Genomic DNA, 20,635 nt, shown 5'->3' with positions numbered 1-20,635 from the left:
TTTAAGATAGAATTACTTGGGAGATGCGGCTCAAGCAGTTAAGTGTCTCCTTCCCACATGGAAGGAAAACAAAACAAAACAACAAGCAAACGGAAAAACCAACTCCAGAGTCAATGTGGCTCAATGGTTGAGCACCAGCTTCCCACATATGAAATTCTAGGCTCATACCAAAAGACAGAACTTTATTCCTTTCCTAGGAAGAGTGCCTCCCAAATTAAGAGCATATGAACACTGCCAAGCAAATTAGGGCTAATTCTCACTTAAGGAGTTTTCAGTCCTACATCACCCCAAAATTCCCACCTCCAACCTGGCTTGAAGCACAGCAGTTATTAATTTGCCAATGAATCATCCACATGGTGAGAAGTTACCAAACACTCACAGTACATTGGCTTGTTTTAAACTGCAATAAGAACAGTTTCTGATGAGCCAAAACGTAAGAACATGAAAGTTTTAAATTCTGAAAACAGAATCTCTTCTACAGAGATTACTTCTCACAGTAGACAAACACTGAACTGAGCTACTAGCAGGAAATTAAAGTTATTTAGTAACTCTCATCTCAATTTTACATAACATTTTTGCCCAATATTTTTCAAAATATAATGATGCAGAAACTATAAAGTATCTGTGCTTGGAAACGACTAACTTTTGTTCAAGATGATGATACTTTGAAGACAATTTTTGGAGGTAAATGCAAGTAAATTATTCATGTCTTTAGGCACAAAACAGAGAATGTTAAACCTAGTTGTATTAGAGGACCAACCTACCCTCCTATGCTACTCACTAACACTCACTGGTACTAGTATCCAAACCAATGAACTGGCTATCCCAGATTACCTATACTTCATGACACAGAATTTCCTTTTGAACCATACTATTTCATCGGACCCAAATAAAGCAAGCAAAATGAAGCAAGAAATGCAGTTTGTTTTACATTTGTGGAATGGCCCAATGAACACAACTGGGAACCCAAATGCTCTAGTTCTCTAAGAAAAATACATTTCAAAAGATCAAGTGATAGAGGGGGAGGACTTGAAGAGAGAAAAAAAACCACACCCTACCATGTACTCTTAAGTTTAGCTATAGGAAATATGAAGTTTCAAGTATGACAGTTTCAAGAGCCAGCTACAAAGTAAGTAACCATTTTCCTTATGAGAAAGCAATACATAACACAGGCTACAACAGCTGCTTTCCCCCCTATTAATAATTAAGTTATGTATGTCTTGATAAAAGTTTCGTTACTACCTGAGGAACTGGTACTAAACCCTCAGAGAATTATGACTATACCCTAAGTTGAAATATGGGCACTGGTATAAAATCTAATCAGAACAAAAGGTAACGGAACTACTACTTAAAAATAATTTTTAAGTTTCCTAGAAACATACTAAAATGAGCCAATTTATCAGAAAAGATATATAAGACAAAGAACCTCTATCTCAATCTCCAAACTAAAACACAGGCTTTGAAGGGAGAAATACACAAAATGTAAGATATTGGCTATTTTAATAGAAAGTTTGGCCAATGATCTTTAATAGTTTGTAACAATTGTTTCATAACAATTCAAGGTATACAGGTGGCGGGCTAATGTATGGGAACCATGTACAATGAGATGCATGTTTGTTTCTTAAGTTCACAATTTTTACTGTACACTTACTGTTTATGGATGTTCATGAATGAATGATAAATTTCAATGCTAAAAAAAGCAAAAACAGGTGGTTCAATGGAATTTCTCTGACGATAGTGACTAGATTTTCTACAGTGTTGGGTTTCACACACACACACACAAAAGAATAATACATTTCAATTACTACAAAGTAGAAACAACTAGAGTTAACCTATTAGTAAAAACTGTATTCTCCTAAATAAATTTTTTCAACATACCACTGGTTTCCTGTCTCAAAATTTTAGACAAATTTGTCTGTTAAGAATGTTAATTATCAAACAGCAAATAATTCTATAAATCAACGAATTCTCAGATATTTTCCTCAACAGTACTGTGAATAAAAAAAAAATTAAAAGCCAGGACATGAAATTTCAGGAGATAGTAATCTAGGAAAACTGATGAGTTTTAAGCATAGTTCACTTTTGCACTGACAAATTATTTTTGAAAACTTTAAGAGTATTATTAAGAAGTTACTTGTTTTTCCTCAGTATAACAACGTGATATCAGATCCACTGTTTATCAATTAAATGAACTCCCAATTGATGACAAATAGATACCTAGCCTTTTACTGTGTAGCCGGGACTCTCTTAAAAAAAAAAAAAAAAAAAGCACACTAACTCATAGTTCACATAGAGTGTTTAAATTTAAAGCCCATAGTGAAGATTTTCTGCTAATTGTTCTACGTTTGGTTCCTACCAGTGTGCCCCAACCCGCAACACTGTATTTGCCCTAATTAATAATTCCCTTAAGATTTATGTCAGATATATTTTATTCAAAAAGCAAAATTCCTCTTCCTAAAAATTAACGGAAAACCCTTCAACAACTGTACCTCAAAGGTTACCCAACATATCATAGTAAACTATCAGAACACACCTATTACACATTATTTTGTACAATGTTGTGGAAGACAACTTCACAACTTTCATTAATCTTTGGTATAGACTAAAACTAAGTTGTGTTGAATGAGCTAAATATAGAATATCAGCTACTAATACTCAAATACCAGAATTTTTAAAAACTGTCCCAAGAATGAAGGTCTTCAATTATATCTTTGAACATTATAGAATACAAAATTTTGGATATTTTTTTATGCTTCTCTGAACACATTTGTTATTTAGACAACTATTTTCCAAACTTTCTTAAAACTACAAAAATTCTCCCATTTATATTCATTCAGAACTTTTTCAATCTTATCCTTTCTTTTTTTATTGGTAAATAACGTACTGAAAACTATTTAAAATTATTAAAGATTATGTATATATGCAATTTTATCCATATTCATATTGCACATGCAGTTTTACTATGCTATATAAATCGTTATTTTTTATCTTTCCTTTTGGTTAATATTCATGACCTGAGACAATCCCTTATATAAAACTTTTCTTTGAAATAGAAATGTATGTTAACACTATAAGATGTTAATATCAGACAAAAAAAAACATGCTAAGAAATTACACACAAAGTATTACATGTTGAATGATTCCATTTATATAAAACATAGCTCAATTTATAAAGATGAAGTGAGATTAGTGGTTATGAAAGGCTGGGGGAGGAATTCCAAGGAGTGTGGAGTTTTTGTCATTTTGGTTTTTTTTTTTTAAGAGTAATTAAATTGTTCTAATATTTTTTTTGTAATGAACAACATTGTGATTATACTAAAAGCCATTTGCCATAACTCACTGAATGTACAAGGGCAGAGTGTGAACTGCAGAGTAAACTATTAATCATGTGGTGCAGCAGTGCTCCAATGTGTGTTCCCAGAGTGCGACCTGTGTGCCAAAATGATGGGGGAAGTTGTTAGTGTAGGAAGACTGGGGATGGTGGATGGGGGTATACGGGAACCTCTTGTATTTTTTATAATGTAACCTATTTGTGATGTATGGATCTTCAAAAAAAAAGACAAATTACAAAAAATGATGGGGGTGGGGGAATGGGGTGTGGGTTATATGGGAACCTCATGTTTTTTTAATGTAATGTTCTATGTGATCTATTAACTATTTTATTTTTAAAAAGCCTTTGATTATACACTTTGGATAGATTGTATGGCATATGAATATATCTATAATTAAACTGCTTAATAAATAATTATGCAAGAATAACCAAAAACAGCAGATATGTACAGCGGGAGAAGCAGAGAAATTGAGGGGTGAAGAAATTTCTTTTAGTTTGTTTTATTGTTATTGAAGTAATGAAAATGCTCTAATGATGACTGAAGTGATAAATGCACAACTATATGATTATACCAAATACCACTGATTGTATTCTTTGGATGAAGGGTAGGCTTTATTAATATGTATCAATAAAATTGATTTGTTAAGGAAAAAAGATTATGTATAAAGTTTAATGTAGTAGGAAAAAAATACCTAGAAAAATATTCTGGTGTTTAGTATTTTCTATGTAACCAGAGAACAAAATTCTAAGTTCACTTTACTGTAATTTTCAATAATACATACTTTTTAAATCTCAAAACTTTACGAGTAGGCCAATGAATTTGCATATTACAAAGATATAATTTTACCATGTGAATGTATACTAAACTTGTATTTATATGTATATATATATAAATTTACATGTATAGGTATATCAGTTTATATGTGTAATAAATATGAAACCATGTTATATCACCAAAAACTGATCCCAAACAACAAAAACTTGTTTCATTACCTACTTGCAATTCTTGCTTCTGTATTTCAATCAACTAGCCTAAATTTATAATTTGTGTTTTCTTTCTAAATTCAAATACAGTATTTGAAGTAGTCTACTACAATACATGCTCTTTTGGTGAGTCTGTAGAGAGCTAAACTGGATATAACTGAAACTTACTTTTTTTTTTTAAAGGTTTATTTTTTATTTTTCTCTCTCCCCTTCCCCCTGTTGTCTCTTCTGTGTTCCATTCGCTGTGTGTTCTTCTGTGTCCACTTGCATTCTTGTCAGGCGGCACCAGGAATCTGTCTCTTTTTGTTGAGTCATCTTGCTGCATCAGCTTTCCATGTGTGCGGTGCCACTCCTGGGAGGGCTGCACTTTTTCCACATGGGGCGGCTCTCCTTGCGGGGTACACTACTTAAGTGTGGGGCACACCCCTACGCAGCACAGTACTCCCTGTGTACGGCAGCACTGAGTGGGGGCCAGCTTACCACACGGGCCAGGAGGCCCTGGGTATCAAACCCTGGACCTCCTATATGGTAGGTGGATGCTCTAACAGTTGAGCCACATCTGCTTCCCTGAAATTTACTTTTAGCCTTGTAATGCTACTCATGGGAGCAGTGCCAATTCAAGGTAAATTTGCATAGTAACACTGTTTCTTAACTTTGCTTTTGTGTTAATCCAAAATCCACCACCATGGATTATCAATTAGAGATAATGCATTATCTATAGTCAAAAATAAAATCAGCAAGCAGATAAGCTAAAATAATTAGTCAACTGATCATCTATAGATGTGTTTGAGCTCACTCAATATATATAAAAGCACTCAAACTTAAAAATAAATTTTAATTTTTAATTTAAATATTTTTAAACTAAAATTAATCTTGCTAATTAAAAAGAAGGAAACAGGTTATTACAACTTCTGAGGGTTTAAGAAACATGCCCAGAGACTACCCTACCATGGAGAACACACGAGTTCTATTTTTGGACTCAATCGCAACTGAGGTCCCACCAATCAGATGGTAGACAGTGAGCTGATGCAACAAAATGACATAAGAGACACACCTAATGAGAGATAAAGCAAGGAGAGGAGGTGGCTCAAGAGTTTAGGCAACTCCCCTCTCACATGGGGGGCCCTGGGTTTGGTTTCCAGTGCCTCCTAAAAGGAGGACCAGCACACAGCAACAGACACGGCAAATACAAACGAGGGGATGAGGAGAAATAAATACAATAAATCTTAAAAAAAAAAAAAAACCCATAGATGTAAACCCAATGACACTGAACAAATCCTGCAACCTTTTATTAAAACAAAAAGCCACAGCTTAACACCAACTAATTAAAGCAAATAAAACCACGATTTTCACAAATAAGCTTAAATAACCTTTTTTGCAAGAAAAAAAATACATTAAATGTACACAGTAATTTTAAGATGCATCAGATTTTACAAATTTTTAAATTTTAAAAAACTACTTCTTAAAATAAGAATAAACATAGTGATTTGTTTTGAGGTTTTCACTGGGAAGCTACAAAACTAAATGACTCACTGGAAGATAATTTGAAAATTAACCTGAAAACTTTCTGGCCCATAATATGCATGCTGCTTTGGGAAATTGATTGATAAGGATAAAAAGTTCACAAATAGGACTGAATCCAATTGTAAGTTTCCAGCCAGGTGATAGTCCATACATTAAGAACAGATAAGCCCACTCACTCCTATACTCTCATTTTATCAAGCCAGATCAGAAGAGTACACTTCTCCATCCATTTAAAATAAATTCTTTTAAGAACTGTCTAATTAAACAGACCTGTAGTTGCCTAAAAGGGGCAGGCATGAGTGAATTTTGGGGGGTTAACGAACTGTTCTGTATATTGACTGTAGTGGTGGTTACATTAACTATGCACTTGTCAAAACTGTATACTAAAGAGCAAAATTCACTATATACAAATAAGTTTTCTGTTCTGTCTTCAATTTCCATCTTCCCATTCTCTCTTTAATCTTCCTGGTAAAAGATTCTGCCCTCACTATTCTCCAAAATTATCTTTTTTAAAGCTAGCAATGATCCACATTGCTAAATCAGACTTTTCTAATCTGAACGACCAACAACATTTGACATAGTTCATTACTCGACTCTGAAAAGTATCCACACAGCTTCCAAAACACTTCATGCTTCTGATTTTTCCATTACCCATGACATGCCCGCGATCTATTAAACTCCTGTCTGAATCTTAAAAATAAAATAAAATAAAATCGCAGTGCCCCAGAGATTTCTTTTAGTCATCCAATCCCCTGCCTACTAAACATCTCTCTCCAATGGACCTCTAACAAGGTAACTTTTAACTTTTTTGGAACATATGTATTGATATTCACCCCTTGGCTGAGTTCCTGTGTTCTTCCCACAGCACCTCTCCATTAATGTAAATTCCAATATTCTCATTGTCCAGGCCAAAATTTGGTGATATCTTTAATTCCTCCCTCATTCCTCGTATCAATCTGTGCGTAAATCTGTTGGCATTAACTACCCTTCAAAATCCAACTATGTCCCACCACTGCTCATCACACCTCTGGTCCAACCAAAAATGAATGCTTCAATTTTCCGCATCATCTACATAATACCTATTGTAAAAGCACCGAGAATGACCCTGTTAAAATATAAAGAAGATCCCTTCCCTTTACTGAAACCCTTCCACTAGCTATCTGCTCAAATAAAAGCTAGACCTACAATGCCCTAAACAAGTTCTATATGATGTGCGTATTTCTCTCCTCTCCATGTAAGCTCAACTACCTGTTCTTTCTTATACACAGCAAGCAACTTTCCACCTCAAAACCACTGCACTTGCTATTTCTCGCTGAAATCTTCAATCTACAGACATGCTTAAACGAAGCTCCCTCACTTCCACCACGTCTAAGACTCAAACATCACCTTCGATTTATTTCTGTGAAATCCCATATTTAGAGGATGAAGAGACAAACTAAAGAGAGAAAATATCTGCAAATAACATACCTGACCAAATACTAGCACCTAAATTATATAACTCTTGAAACTAAATAGAAAAAAAAGATCTAATTTGAAAATGGTTTGAAAAAAATCATGGAGGTATTTCACAGATAAAGAAAATATGTTCAGTATCATCAGCTGACAGATACACCAATTTAAAATCCACGAGATTATCAACACAGACTGAAAAGAATATGGAGAAACTGGATTTATACATTTCTGAATGTAAATGATACAGCCACTTTAGAAAACAGAAAAATAGTTTGGTTCTTTAAAAATGACCATACCAACTAACATCAATCATACGCTTTTGGATTTATTCCAGAGAAATAAAACCTATGGTCACACAAATCACTGTATATGAATGCTAATAGCAGATTTGTAATGGCCAAAAATTTAAAAAATCAGCCCAGATGCCCTCCAACAGATGAATAGCTTAACAAACTTGGTGCAAAAATACCATGGAATATACTCAGCAATAAAAATGAAGAGACTATCAATTCTCAAAACAACTTGGATGAATCTCCAGGGAATTATACTGAGGGGGGAAAAAAAAAGCCAATCCCCAAAGGTTACATTCTCTTAGCAGTTAAGTCGACTTTTTTTTTTTTAGGAGATTACCAGGGATTAACCTGGGACCTCATATATGGGAGGAAGGTGTACAAGCACTGAGTTCAACGAAGGTAACATTTTTGAAATGACAAAATTTTAGAACTGGAGTAACAATCCAGTGGTATCCTATGAGCTAAGGATTAGGATGGTTAGGGGTGGACAGGAAGGAGGTAGGGGTGCTTAAAGGGGCAATAGAAAAGATCCTTCTAGTATTTTAACTGTTCAGTATGTTGACTGTGGTGGTAGTGGATATACGTAATAAAAATAAATCAAAATACAGACCTTCAGGCAAAATACAGGTAAAATTGAAGGAAATCTAAATAAGACCTGGGTCTTATCAATGTCATTATTCTGACTCTGATTTTAAGCTTTGCAAAATGTTACCACGGCAGTAAACTGGCCAAGCGTACAAAGCCTCTCTCTGTATTATTTCTTACAACGGAATGAGAATCTACAATTACCTCCAATTTTTAAAAAGTCATGTTTCTAAATGAGCCTTTGTATCCCCCCCCCCCCCCCAAGACTCATAAGAAGAACTTAATGGAAGCAGACTTGGCCCAATGGATAGGGCGTCCATCTACCACATGGGAGGTCCGCAGTTCAAACCCCAGGTCTCCTTGACCCGTATGGAGCTGGCCTGTGCACAGTGCTGATGCACACAAGGAGTGCCATGCCACGCAGGGGTGTCCCCCGCGTAGGGGAGCCCAATGCTCAAGGAGTGCGCCCCATACGGAGAGCCGCCCAGCACGAAAGAAAGTGCAGCTTGCCCAGGAATGGCGCCGCACACACGGGAGAGCTGACACACAAGATGACGCAACAAAAAGAAACACAGATACCCGGTGTTGCTGATAAGAATAGAAGCGGTCACAGAACAACACACAGCAAATGGACATAGAGAGCTGACAACAAGGGGAGAGTGGGGAATAAAAAACTAAAAACTTTAAAATTTAATAGATAACCTGCCAAAAGTGGATCCTTTTCAAGCTATATATTTCAAAATAAAAAATAAGACCTTGTACCTATAACGAACATAAAAGACCACTATTATGCCATGTTTGCTGTAAGGAAATCACAAACAAAAATTTCTACAGATTAGTCTCTTCTACTACATATACCGTGTGCTACAGATCTATCCTATCCCTTCCTTGTTGAATACTAATAATCCTACCATAATAATAGCATATTTATCACTGTAAGGTAATAAAGGTCCTAGAAAAATACATTTTACTACACTTGAACAAGTCAAAAGCTATTTGGTGGATTCTTGTTCCTTGGATTAAACAGCTCTTAAGAGGTTATCAAACTGTAGTGTTTTCCTATTTACCCAAAGGGTACTTTTTCTTTTCCCGCCAAAAAAAAAACAACAAAAAAACTTGAATACATGTTCATAGCAGCATTATTAAAAACAGAACCAACTCAACTGTCCATCAACTGATAATAGAGAAACATAATGTGCTATATCCATTCAATGGAATATTATTCAGTAATAAAAAGGAACATACTGATACCCCACTACAACATAGATGAACCTCAAAAACATTAGTATTACGACCCAGTCACTAAAGAACAAATGTTATAGGATTTCATTTATAGGAAATATCCAGAAGAGGTAAATCCACAAATACAGTAAATTAGAGGTTGCCTGGGCCAGGGAAGGGGTAAGAGGTGTGGAGAATGCCTGTTAATGGCATTTCTTTTGGGGGTAATGTTTAAAATTGGATCACTCGTGATTACATAACTGAATACAGAATTATACCTCGATAAAGCTGCAAATTTTAAAACAAAACTAAATAAAGACAAAGGGGCTTGACAAAATCTATGTAGATGAAGAATGCCCTGAAGTAGATTCCTGAAACAGTAGAGGCTACCATGGGATAGCAGAGGCTATCTTGGGATGAGATTAAATTACTAAAATATCACTTAATTCAGAGCCATAAAGCAGATTCTCTGATCCAAACTCAACAAATACTTCCTCTTCAAAGGAGTATCTCGCACCCAGTAAACATGCATCTGCATTACAACTGAGAGAAGCTGCCGGCTCCTGTACCCTCAATTAGATGCTCTGTTGTACCTTCAAGCTTAACCAAACCTTAAGAACAAAATAAAGGCTCAAATCTTTAGTTTAAGAAATATGATAGTTTTGCTTTTTATCCGTCTTGCATTTTCAATGGAGACTCCTCTTAGTGCTGCTCTTTACAACTACTTTTCTCCACTGTCTACCAAGATACCTTCCTGTAATAAATCTACAGATAATTCAAGAATAAAGACAAAACTGCTGCTTGTCCTAAAGTTCTGACAGCTCTCCAAACCATGCAACCTCCCTTTCATGTGACCTTTAAAGACATATTCCATTACCAGTGGTAAAAGCTAAATCTTATCATAGACATTAAAACCCTCCCTTCGTCCTCTCCATCCCCACATTTACAATGGTAACTACTTATACTACCTTTCTTCTTCCAGGGTCTCTTCACTAGCCATAGGGGATGTGTTCTGAGATACCACTGCATATGACTCCACAGCTTAATATGCCATAGTCTATTAACAAACTGTCTTCTTACCAATTATATGTAATATATATAATATGTATATATTAATGTATATATACACTATGGTGACACTAGAAAACAGGCTGGACCCCAACGAGGGACCTTTGCAATACTTGCTTAAAGATGGTACCCTCATCTTATCTGCCTAAAAACCTCCTAGTTACCCTCAAAGGTAAATTCAAATATAGCTCACTTAGTGAAATTATAATTGGCCTTTTTGAAAAAATGCTTTCTATGACATGATCCTGCACACTGCAGGATAAGTCACAACCTCTATTAACTTAACATCATGTTCTTCACTGTACAATATAGCACTGTTATACATGTCTTCTTTGATCTGTGTGTGGAATTCCTTTCTATTCCTGAGACACTACTATATTTATACAGAGTAATAATACTCTGAAAAATCTCTAATGGAAGGATTTCTACAGTCTACTTACATACAGTTTCATTACTATTATGTGCCATACAAAAAGGCTGATATGTTATCATAAATTCCTTAAAGACCACTGAACCAGGGTCTTATTTAAATCAGATCTTTTGTTTATTCAGGCATTTATTATATCAACTACCACACAGCAATCCATTACCAAAAGTGACTTTAAGTCTTTGTGATATTTCCTATGTTCCTGATTTCTCCATATAAGAATGTCTGAGAATTATTTAACTCTCCACAAATGTGTATTTTAAAAACTGAGATGTCACATACTGTGAAATTCACCCTTTCGAAGAATTCGACTCAATACTTATAATCACCCTTGTAATGATTAATAATTTTCAAACTGAATGACTAAAAATCAGTATGAAAGGAGATTTAGACAAATAAGAGAAATACAAAGTTTAAGGGAAAAAAAAAAAATCACTGTAAGAATTTCAGTGGAACTGCTCATACAAAGATAGTCCTCCTCCAAGAAGAGCTCTAGCAACAATTTCCCATAGAAGGAACAAGACCCTCAACAGAGTCCAACTGGTAACTAGGTCCTTCTGCAGGATCTCAACAGACTGACAATTCAACATCAACACACGAGTGATATATACAACTACCCTAGCTTTATACAGACTCCCTGAATATGAATCCAGAGCAAAAACTTACATTTAGTGTGTACTCCTAACATAAAAAGATGTTAATCTTCAAGTAATTATAAATTATATACGACAGACTTGAGACGTGTATCTGTTAAGTTACTATTGTTTCTGAGTGTTAGAAGATTAATAAATAAATCTACCTAAAATGGTAACTTGACATCAATAACAACTTATCTTAAAATTTATCTAAAAACTTCCAGAACAGTTAACATCAATGTGGTAAACTGAACTATATACCCCAATTCACAAATGTTCTTGATCTTGATCCATAATGAACCAATTGAAGGCAGGTTCTTTTAAGATCTTATATTAGTTAATGTGTGACCGAAGAGTGGGCTTCAGTCCAGATAGCCAGAGTCCTTTGAACAGAAGAAGCCACTGGGAGGAGCAAGCAGCAGGAAATTAAGTGGGAACACAAGAAAAAGGATATAAGAATCAGGAATGGCTTAAGAATATACTTTTGAAAAGGCAGGCCAAATTTAATCACAAGGATAACTTACTGGGAAAATAATAATTTGGGAATTCGATCACTAAAATGAAAAATTTGGCTATTGAAGTAAACCATACTAAAATATTAACAAGAAAATTTAGGAGATCGACAAAGCTCTACAAGAACAAGAAAGGAATGTACCCTAAAAATTCTTCCAAACCAAGGTAATCTTTCTTAATCTTGGGTTTTGTTTTCTTCCCATCCCACGGCTGAAAATCAGTAATCTTATTGGCACTGCACAACACAAAAACTATAGAATCCAACCCTTTGCTGTCTCAAAAGACAGCATTGTAGAATACAAGGGACTCAATTAAGTTTTTACTTTTGATTATTTTCCAGTTTTAAAAGTAAAGAATTAACATATTAGGGCCTGATCACTGACAACCACGAATATTTAAGCAAGAATACAAATCACTCTAATTTTTCATTAACCAAATATCAACATTAAATTACATACTTCCTTGTATCTAAAATATGATTCTCTTTACCTAAAGACCCAATACCTACATTCTTACAGTTGCTGCCAGAAGTCAAGCTGATCAGGATTAAAGTACATAATCTTTAAGTATTCTGACTTCTGCTCTACCCCCACCAACTCAAAGGTAATACAAGTGGCAGAGGAACATGCTACTAAACAACACCATCTGAAAAACTATGGGAAAAAAAACTGTCTATGGAAACTGACCAGACAGTGAATGGTAACAGGGAATTATGGAAATTTAGGTATATATGGTATTGTCATATTTATAAAGGCAATCTTCATCTTAATTAGTTATATATGAAATATTTGCAGGTAAGTCAGAAATCCTTCACAATACTCTGGGAGGGGGCAATATTGGCATTAGTTAAGTATTAAATTTGGTAACAGATTCATTATATGATCCTGTTTTTATATATTCAGATTCCCTTCGTTTTGATATTTATTTAGTGGCAACAAAATATATAAGATGATGTTGGTATTAATAGGGTTAATAAAATTCCAAAGTATAATTTTCAAAGAAATTGGTGGAGACTTTGATAAAAAATAGGGATTCCCCATAATCCAAAGCTGGATACTAAAAAAATGGCCTGAGGAAATAAAATGTCATGAAATACTTATGTGAATTATAGCATATTCAGAGTCAGGAGACACTGATTTAACCACATTTTCTATAGCTTCCAGTATACCTCAGAGCCTACTTCTCACCTTCTTTTAATAAGGAACCTAACATAGTTGACCCAAAATCAACTTTACTCACTAACAGTCAAAAATCTGAACCTTAGATGATTTCTGAAATTTTCCAAAGGAGCTTTTCCACCCTCTAGCACTTTCTACCTAAAGAACTGTTATTTCCCATACCAGCAAACTAAATTTGCTACTTTCCTGATTAATGAAGCACTTTCCCCTCTCAGTTCATACACACTATCACGAATAAGTAATTTCTTGACTTGAGGTGTTTAAGTGCACAGCACACGTTCATCTCCTAAAATTCTTAACTTGACACTGTTTAACTTCCCAAAATTTTGGTGCTATACTTCAATCAGCAATTCATGAACTATACCTGGTCACTCCTCTAGTCATCAGAAATCTTTTCCTGTTGGTTGAGGTTAGAATGGAAAGGGATTATACTTTCACTATTTGAAAGTACTTCATATTTTCACTGCAAAGTGATTTGAAACTACCTGTATCATCTTCACTGATGTTTCCTTCTAAAAACACATCACTGTCAATTTTATATTCTAAGTTTCACTCTTAGAATGGTTGGAAGTTACATTTCTAGACATTCATATTCATTAATGACATTTTTGCAATACCTTTTTATTTCAAATTCAATTTTATGTAGAATTATTATCAATGGGAATCTCTTTCATATATATGAATATGTATATCTAATGTATTCCAATACATAATGGTTAATAAAATCTGGTACTGGTTTGTAAAAAAAAAAAAAAAAAGAAAAAAAGAAAAAAAAATAATGGAAAGGTAAAGATAGTCCTTTTTACTGACTTTCAATATACTCAACTACTCATCAAAGAATACCTAAAGGTATTCCCCCTTCTTGAAAATTGAAGAGTGAGGCCAACAGTGGTGTGGCCACCTATTTTTTAGGCCCATATATCAGTATTAATAAATGTGAAAGGGGAAGCAGATGTAGCTCAAGTGGTTACACACCTGCTTCCCATGTACAAGGTCACTCTGGTTCCATCCCCAGGACCTCCTAAAAAACTAAGAAATGTATAAAACCAATTCTCACTGGGGAGCAGATGTAGCCCAGTGGTTGAGCGCCTGCTTCCCATGTATGAAGCCCAGGGTTCAATCCCCAGTACTTCCTTTAAAAAAAAAAAAAAATTGAAGATATTTCAACATCTAAAATTCTCTACTCCTCCTTGCTATCTTTATCAACCCTCTCAACCAGCTTCTCTCTTACACTTAAAACAATTTTTTTCAAACTTATTTACACTGACATGACAGGGACTGATCAAGTTTGACTCTGGGATGGGAAGTGGACTTGGTCCAGTGGTTAGGGCATACATCTAAGGTCCGCGGTTCAAACCTCAGGCCTCCTTGACCCGTGTGGAGCTGGCCAATGCGCAGTGCTGATACGCACAACTGTCCCCCATGTAGGGGAGCCCCGCACACAAGGAGTGTGCCCAGGAAGGAGAGATGCCCAAGAATGGTGCCACACACACAGAGAGCTGACACAACAAGATGACACAACAAAAAGAAACACAGATTCCCGTGCTGCTGACAACAACAGAAACGGACAAAAAAGCAGCAGCAGCAAATAGATACAGAGAACAGACAACCGGGGTGGGGGGGGAGGGAGAAAAATAAATAATCTTTAAAAAGTTTGACTCTGGGGACTGATGTAGCTCAAGTGGTTGAGCACATACTTCCCACATGGGAGGTCTGGGTTCAGTTCCCAGTGCCTCCTAAAAAAAAAAAAAACAAATGAAAAAACCAACTCATGGAAGCTAATTTAGCTCAGTAGTTAAATGCAGGCTTCCCACATACAAGGTCTGCGGTTAATCCTTGGCAAATATAAAAAAATAAAATAAAAAAATAATGAATAAAATAAAATGGCAAAGTTTCTGACTAACCAAGAACAAAAAGACCAAAATTAAAACTCTTAAAGACTATTTTCATTATATTACAATTTTCTATTTAGTGAAAATTTAAAACTGGAGTTTTACTCTGGAGTTCATGGTTGCCCAGAAATTATACCAAAAAAGTATGGCTGCATTAACATTTTTAATGGACACATAAGAAAAAAAGAAACTAAGATTCACAGAATCAGTACGTTTTCCTTTATACTAATGATTCTCAACCCTGACTAGGAATTCCCATCTCTTGGGAAGCCTAAATATACACATACACACCCCAATACTTAAAAGATTCCACCTACACCAGTTATGTAAGATTCTGCAGGTGTAACTGGGCTTAAATATACTATAAATGCATGGCCAAATATGTGCAGAAAAGGTAAAAATGACACCTGTGCCAGATAAATTTTCCATGGGTTTCAGTGCCTTTAAAAGTCACTCAAAGAGTGACCTTGTTCTCTCTAGCAAAGATCTGGTCTCTCATTTTAATTTGTGTATCATATAAAGTATGAAAATACTTAAAATTTTCAAGAAGTATTCAAACAAAACAACTACAAAAATCTGAAGTAATCTCTACAGACTAAAGAAATATTCATTTTGATGACACAGTAAGAAGATTCAAATCACAAAAATCTTAATTTGGCTTTCAAGGCCAAGCGTATCAAACTATCTTTCCAGTCGTCTTCTTTTGACTATTAATGGCAGCTTGGCATTTACCTAACACATTTTCAGGTCTGTGCACATGATGTTTATTGGCTGACTTAAATCTCTTTCCCAAACTGCTTTGATGATGGATTAACTCAGCTCAAATATTTCCTCTCAAAGAAGCTTCTAATTTATACCAAAAGCAGAGATGAATTCTAGTTGGATTTATATACAGTAATAACATAAAAATGCTAATCATCAGAATCCTAATACTCTAACGTGAAAAAAAGCAAAGAAAAATATATAATTATTGTTTATCAAATAAATACATAAGTCAATGACCGTTTTATACTACATAATTTTAAAAGCTGCAAACTAGGAAAATGTTTCCTTGGTTAATGAAAACTAGTTTTCAGTATGCCAATGTGATACTAGTAGTTTTTTAGCCTATCATTCCCATCCCCAATAACAAATTCCTCCTTCAGCATTAGGTCTAAATCCATCAAAGCCATCTGTAATAACCCAGTCCTATCCACACATTTTCTCAGTTCATTCCTCATGACTCTCCAACAAGCTCTAGGACTGATATAAAGGCATAAGAAGTAATCAGTCATTATGCCAACCTCCCTGGCCTTTCAGAAATGCTCCACCACCACCTCCCAATCTACAACAGTCTTAAAACTCTTAGAGCAATTTGTTTTAATGCATTGATTTAAATGGATATGGTTGCCATATTCTATTTTTGTATTAGTTGGTTTGCTAAAAGAGACTATAGGATTTTCAAAGCAGGGGTCTTATAAAATAGTTTTTCTATATTCTCCTACAATGCCAAGCAAAGTGGCAAATTAAGTATATAACAGGGAAATAAGGGCAAGAACATGGAATAACTGATGCATCCAATTTCATCATAAGGCAAGTCAGGGAGTCCTTGTTTTAATATGGTCTACAAATTAAAGCCACAACTGAATAAAAAGTGAAAATCAGTAGTACAAAAAAGAATGGACATGTCACCAATGCCCTGAAAATATATGAACAAATTCTTTGAAATCAACAGAAATGACACCCTTCCTCTGCTGATTTTGAGGGAGGCAACTTTTGTTTTGGCAATTGGGAGGAAAACTATGTTTAAAAAACACATTTACTGTTCATTAATACAAAAAGGAAAATTCATTACTACAAAACAGGAAGATAAAATGGTTACTGTACGGTTTTAACAGAATAGGAAAAATAAAACTGCTTCAACGTACCTGTCATAATAATCCCGTTGAAAGTCATAGTCCAAGTCAAAAGAAGAGCTGAAAAATAAATACCGAAAAAGATTAACTTGGAGGTATTGATGTCAAGATACAACAACAGATGGGAAAAAAAAAGCCATGCCAAACAAATCACAACAAATAGATCAACAAGATTAGCTTGGAATATTACTCAATGACTTAACAAATTACTAAGTTTGGAATTCTTTTTCTCAATAGGATTGCTGTCACCTTAGGCCACTGGACATACAGTAATCAAATTGTTAATTCAGGTGAAAAACTGATAAAATTTGAACACATGACATAATACCTAAAAGAATAGGAACACTGGAAAATACAACAGTCAACTAAACATTCTTAAATACCCCTTCCCTTGTTTCTTATTCCCCAGCTTCTCAGAAGCAAAAATAAATCCTCTTGAAGGATTTCAACTTATGTTTTAAATACCAAACTAGCATTTAATAGCAAATCTCAGGTCTAATAATTCTCTGGGAAATAGGGGCAAAAAGGAGGCATATTAAAATATACAAAATTAATAAAGCAAAATTACTTTTACATAGATTAAATAAACTATATTTAACCCTCCCCACATCCAGAAAACAGATAGAGAAGATGCCCAGTGATGGACACAATGCAGTTATAAATAATAAAGTTCCGGACCTGAGTAGAGGGGACGGAGAAGGGTGTTCTGGTACTGACCCGTACATCTCCGCTGCAGATCGTTTCACACCTGCTTTTCCTCTGTTCACTTTTGGCTCTGCAGCCAAATTAATATCTGAAAAAAACAAAAAAACAAAAAAAAACAAAAGTTTTAATAACTCTGGAGAAAAAAATTCTCAACATTTGCAGGGTATAGTCATACATCAATGGTTCTAACAAAGTATTTTATCTTCACTTATTAAAAATTCTCTTCCATTTCTATGGCATTCAGTTCTGTACCAAAAGGATCCATCATACATAATACGCTAAGTTTGTCTTTGCTATCTTTTACCTGCAACTCCCACTTTACTCTCACTTTACTCTCCTTATTAGGCTGTTCACTCTTCCTACCACAGGAGAAAAGTTATCAATGACTAAAGAGTCACCTTTCCAACCGAAGGTCAGTGCATTTTAAATGATTAGCACACACAAACATATTAGAAATAACCAATGACTTCAGAGTCATGAATTGATATGGCTGAAACCATGGAACCCTCAGAGGCAATTTTTATTCCCCTCACAAGTAGGTTAGTTCAACAGTACAGTACTTAAAACATCCAGAATAAGAACTGCTGTTAAGAATGTGGACAATGAATCGCTTAGGAAAGTTTCAGGCCCGCTCCCCACAAAAAAAAAATAAGAAAAATAAAGAAACAAACGGGGGAAATCCTAGATTCCATATACAGTATCATTTTTTAAAACATTTATTTATTTCTTCCTCCCCACCCAATCTAGTTGTCTGCTCTCTGTGTCCATTTGTTGTACGTTCTTTTGTGCTTGTCTTCTCTTTAGGTGACACCGGGAACAGATCCTGGGACCTTCCAGAGTGGGAGAGAGGTGCTCAGTCTCTTACACCACCTCAACTCCCCGGTCTGCTGTGTCTTCTTGTCTCTCCCTGTGTCTTTTTCTTGCGTCATCTCGCTGTGCCAGCTCTCCAAGAGGACTACCTTGCCTTCACCAGGAGGCCCAAGGAATCGAACCCTGGACCTCCTATACAGTGGAAAGGAGCCCAAATGCTTGAGCCACATCTGCTTCCCCAATATAATTTTAAAACATCTACCAGAGCTGCCAGCTACTTACTCTGATGATACCAATAAAGAATACATGTTCTTTAAAAAAAGAATAATTGTTTTTAAAATGCTAAGTTAAATAAAAACCTGCACTGACGGTACAGAGGATGAACACTCTTAGTACCCAGATTGTTATTTATAAATAATCCCTACTAAAACGAACTAGTGGAAAATTTCAGATTTAGGTTAAGAAATAAATCACTCTTTTACAACTTCTAACGGAAAATCTGATGGGGAATTTATAATGGCTATATCAGGATGTACCTAAACCCACAAACCATTCTTAAAAATCCCTAAAATTAGGACAACCATCTTAGACCTGTTTTGACACAATACAAAATACGGGAATTCACAATGAAGTATTTTCACCAAAATAAAACGAACGTGAATTTAATCAAGCCTCTAGAGCCGCATGATACAATACAGTGAAGCCCCCTAGACAAATGTGGTGATTAAGCAATTGAAAGGAGGCTAATCTCAATTCAGCTGGGCTTTAAGTGTAATACACTCAACGGATTTCAATGCTTTATATAAAAGTAAAAAATGCCTCAGTATTTTTTATTTTGATTACATGTTGAAATGACAGTATTTTGGGTATATCAGGTGAAATAAAATATCAGAATAAATTTCACCTTTTACTTCTTTAAAGTTGCGCTACTGAAGAATTTTTAATTACGTACGTCTCACCTTGTATTTTTATTAGACAGTGCTACTGAAAATCGAACAATAGTACATAAAAAAGGGACAGGAAAAAAGTTACATGACATCAGAATCAACCAAGTACAAAACGTAGCAAGTGGTACAAAGATTTCAACAAATTAAATGTCATGAACTTTCAAAAGGTGGGGTTTAGACATAGGATATGTCTATGTGAACATGGATTACATTCTGGTCTGAATAAAGCTATTTTAAATTTGAGGCACAAGGAAGAAATCTGAATATGGATTGACTATTAGGTGACACTATGGAATTTGTCAATTTTGGTAGCTGTAATAATGACCATGTGTTTTGCATCATTAAAAGCCCTTACTGGGATGCAGATGTGGCTCAAACGATTGGACTTCCACCTACCACACGGGAGGCCCCAGGTTCTGTTCCCGGTGCCTCCTGGAGAAGGCAAGCTGGCACAGCAGGCAGGCACAACAAGCTGACACAACAAGATGACACAATAAACCAGGGAATTGAGGTGTGTCAGGTGACTGAGTACCTCTCTTCCACATGGGAGGTACTGGGTTCACTTCCCAGTGCCTCCTAAAGAGAAAACGAGCAGACAAAGACAGCACACAGCAAATGGACACAGAGCAGACAGTGACCACAAACAACTGGGGATGGGGGGAGCAAAAAAAATAAAATACTTAAAAAGGAAATTGTTTATTACTATTTAAATAATGAATATGCTTTAATAATGACAGAAGTGATGAACAACTAAGTGATTATACCAATACCACTGATTGTACAATACAAATTACACAGAATTCTCATTTCAATCAAGGTGGAATAAAAGCTGCCACAATACAGGCAGAATGAAAGTCACTAAATATACACCAAATTTCCAAAGTAGTTCTCAAAACATCAACATGGTAATACTTAAAAGGGAATAAAACCACTCCAGCCTGAAGAAAGGACAATAAGGGAGGATCAATCATGAGTTGGACTTCAAAACTGATATACATTATGCATTTTAAAAAACTGAGGGGAAAAAAAAAAATTTGAGGGAAGCAGATCTGGCCCAATGGATAGAGCATCCGCCTACCACGAGAGGTCCAAGGTTCAAACCCAGGGGCCTCCTGACCCGTATGATGAGCTGGCTCAAGCACAGTGCTGATGCGTGCAAGGAATGCCCTGACATA

General features: G+C 35.3%; 1 protein-coding gene across 50 annotated transcripts in view; it reads right to left on the bottom strand.

The window, feature by feature from the left end:
* HNRNPC (heterogeneous nuclear ribonucleoprotein C) overlaps positions 1–20,635 on the bottom strand; it is a 75,213-nt gene that overhangs the window by 12,170 nt on the left and 42,408 nt on the right. For 18 of the 50 annotated variants that reach the window (XM_012521106.4, XM_058293802.2, XM_071214060.1 and 15 more), the window contains 2 exons: positions 17,716–17,791; positions 17,011–17,058 (listed from right to left, as the gene is read on the bottom strand). In XM_012521106.4, the coding sequence (XP_012376560.1) occupies positions 17,011–17,058; positions 17,716–17,791 (124 nt within the window). Of the gene's footprint in view, positions 1–1,651; positions 1,691–17,010; positions 17,059–17,676; positions 17,792–20,635 lie in introns of all 50 variants that reach the window. The other 32 variants (XM_012521103.4, XM_058293797.2, XM_023585700.3 and 29 more) reach the window with 3 other exon arrangements.

The sequence above is a fragment of the Dasypus novemcinctus genome, chromosome 3 (genome assembly GCF_030445035.2).
Source record: "Dasypus novemcinctus isolate mDasNov1 chromosome 3, mDasNov1.1.hap2, whole genome shotgun sequence".
Classification (NCBI taxonomy): domain Eukaryota; kingdom Metazoa; phylum Chordata; class Mammalia; order Cingulata; family Dasypodidae; genus Dasypus; species Dasypus novemcinctus.
The sequence above is the reverse complement of the archived record's forward strand: the minus strand, read 5'-3'. Positions and strand labels throughout refer to the sequence as shown.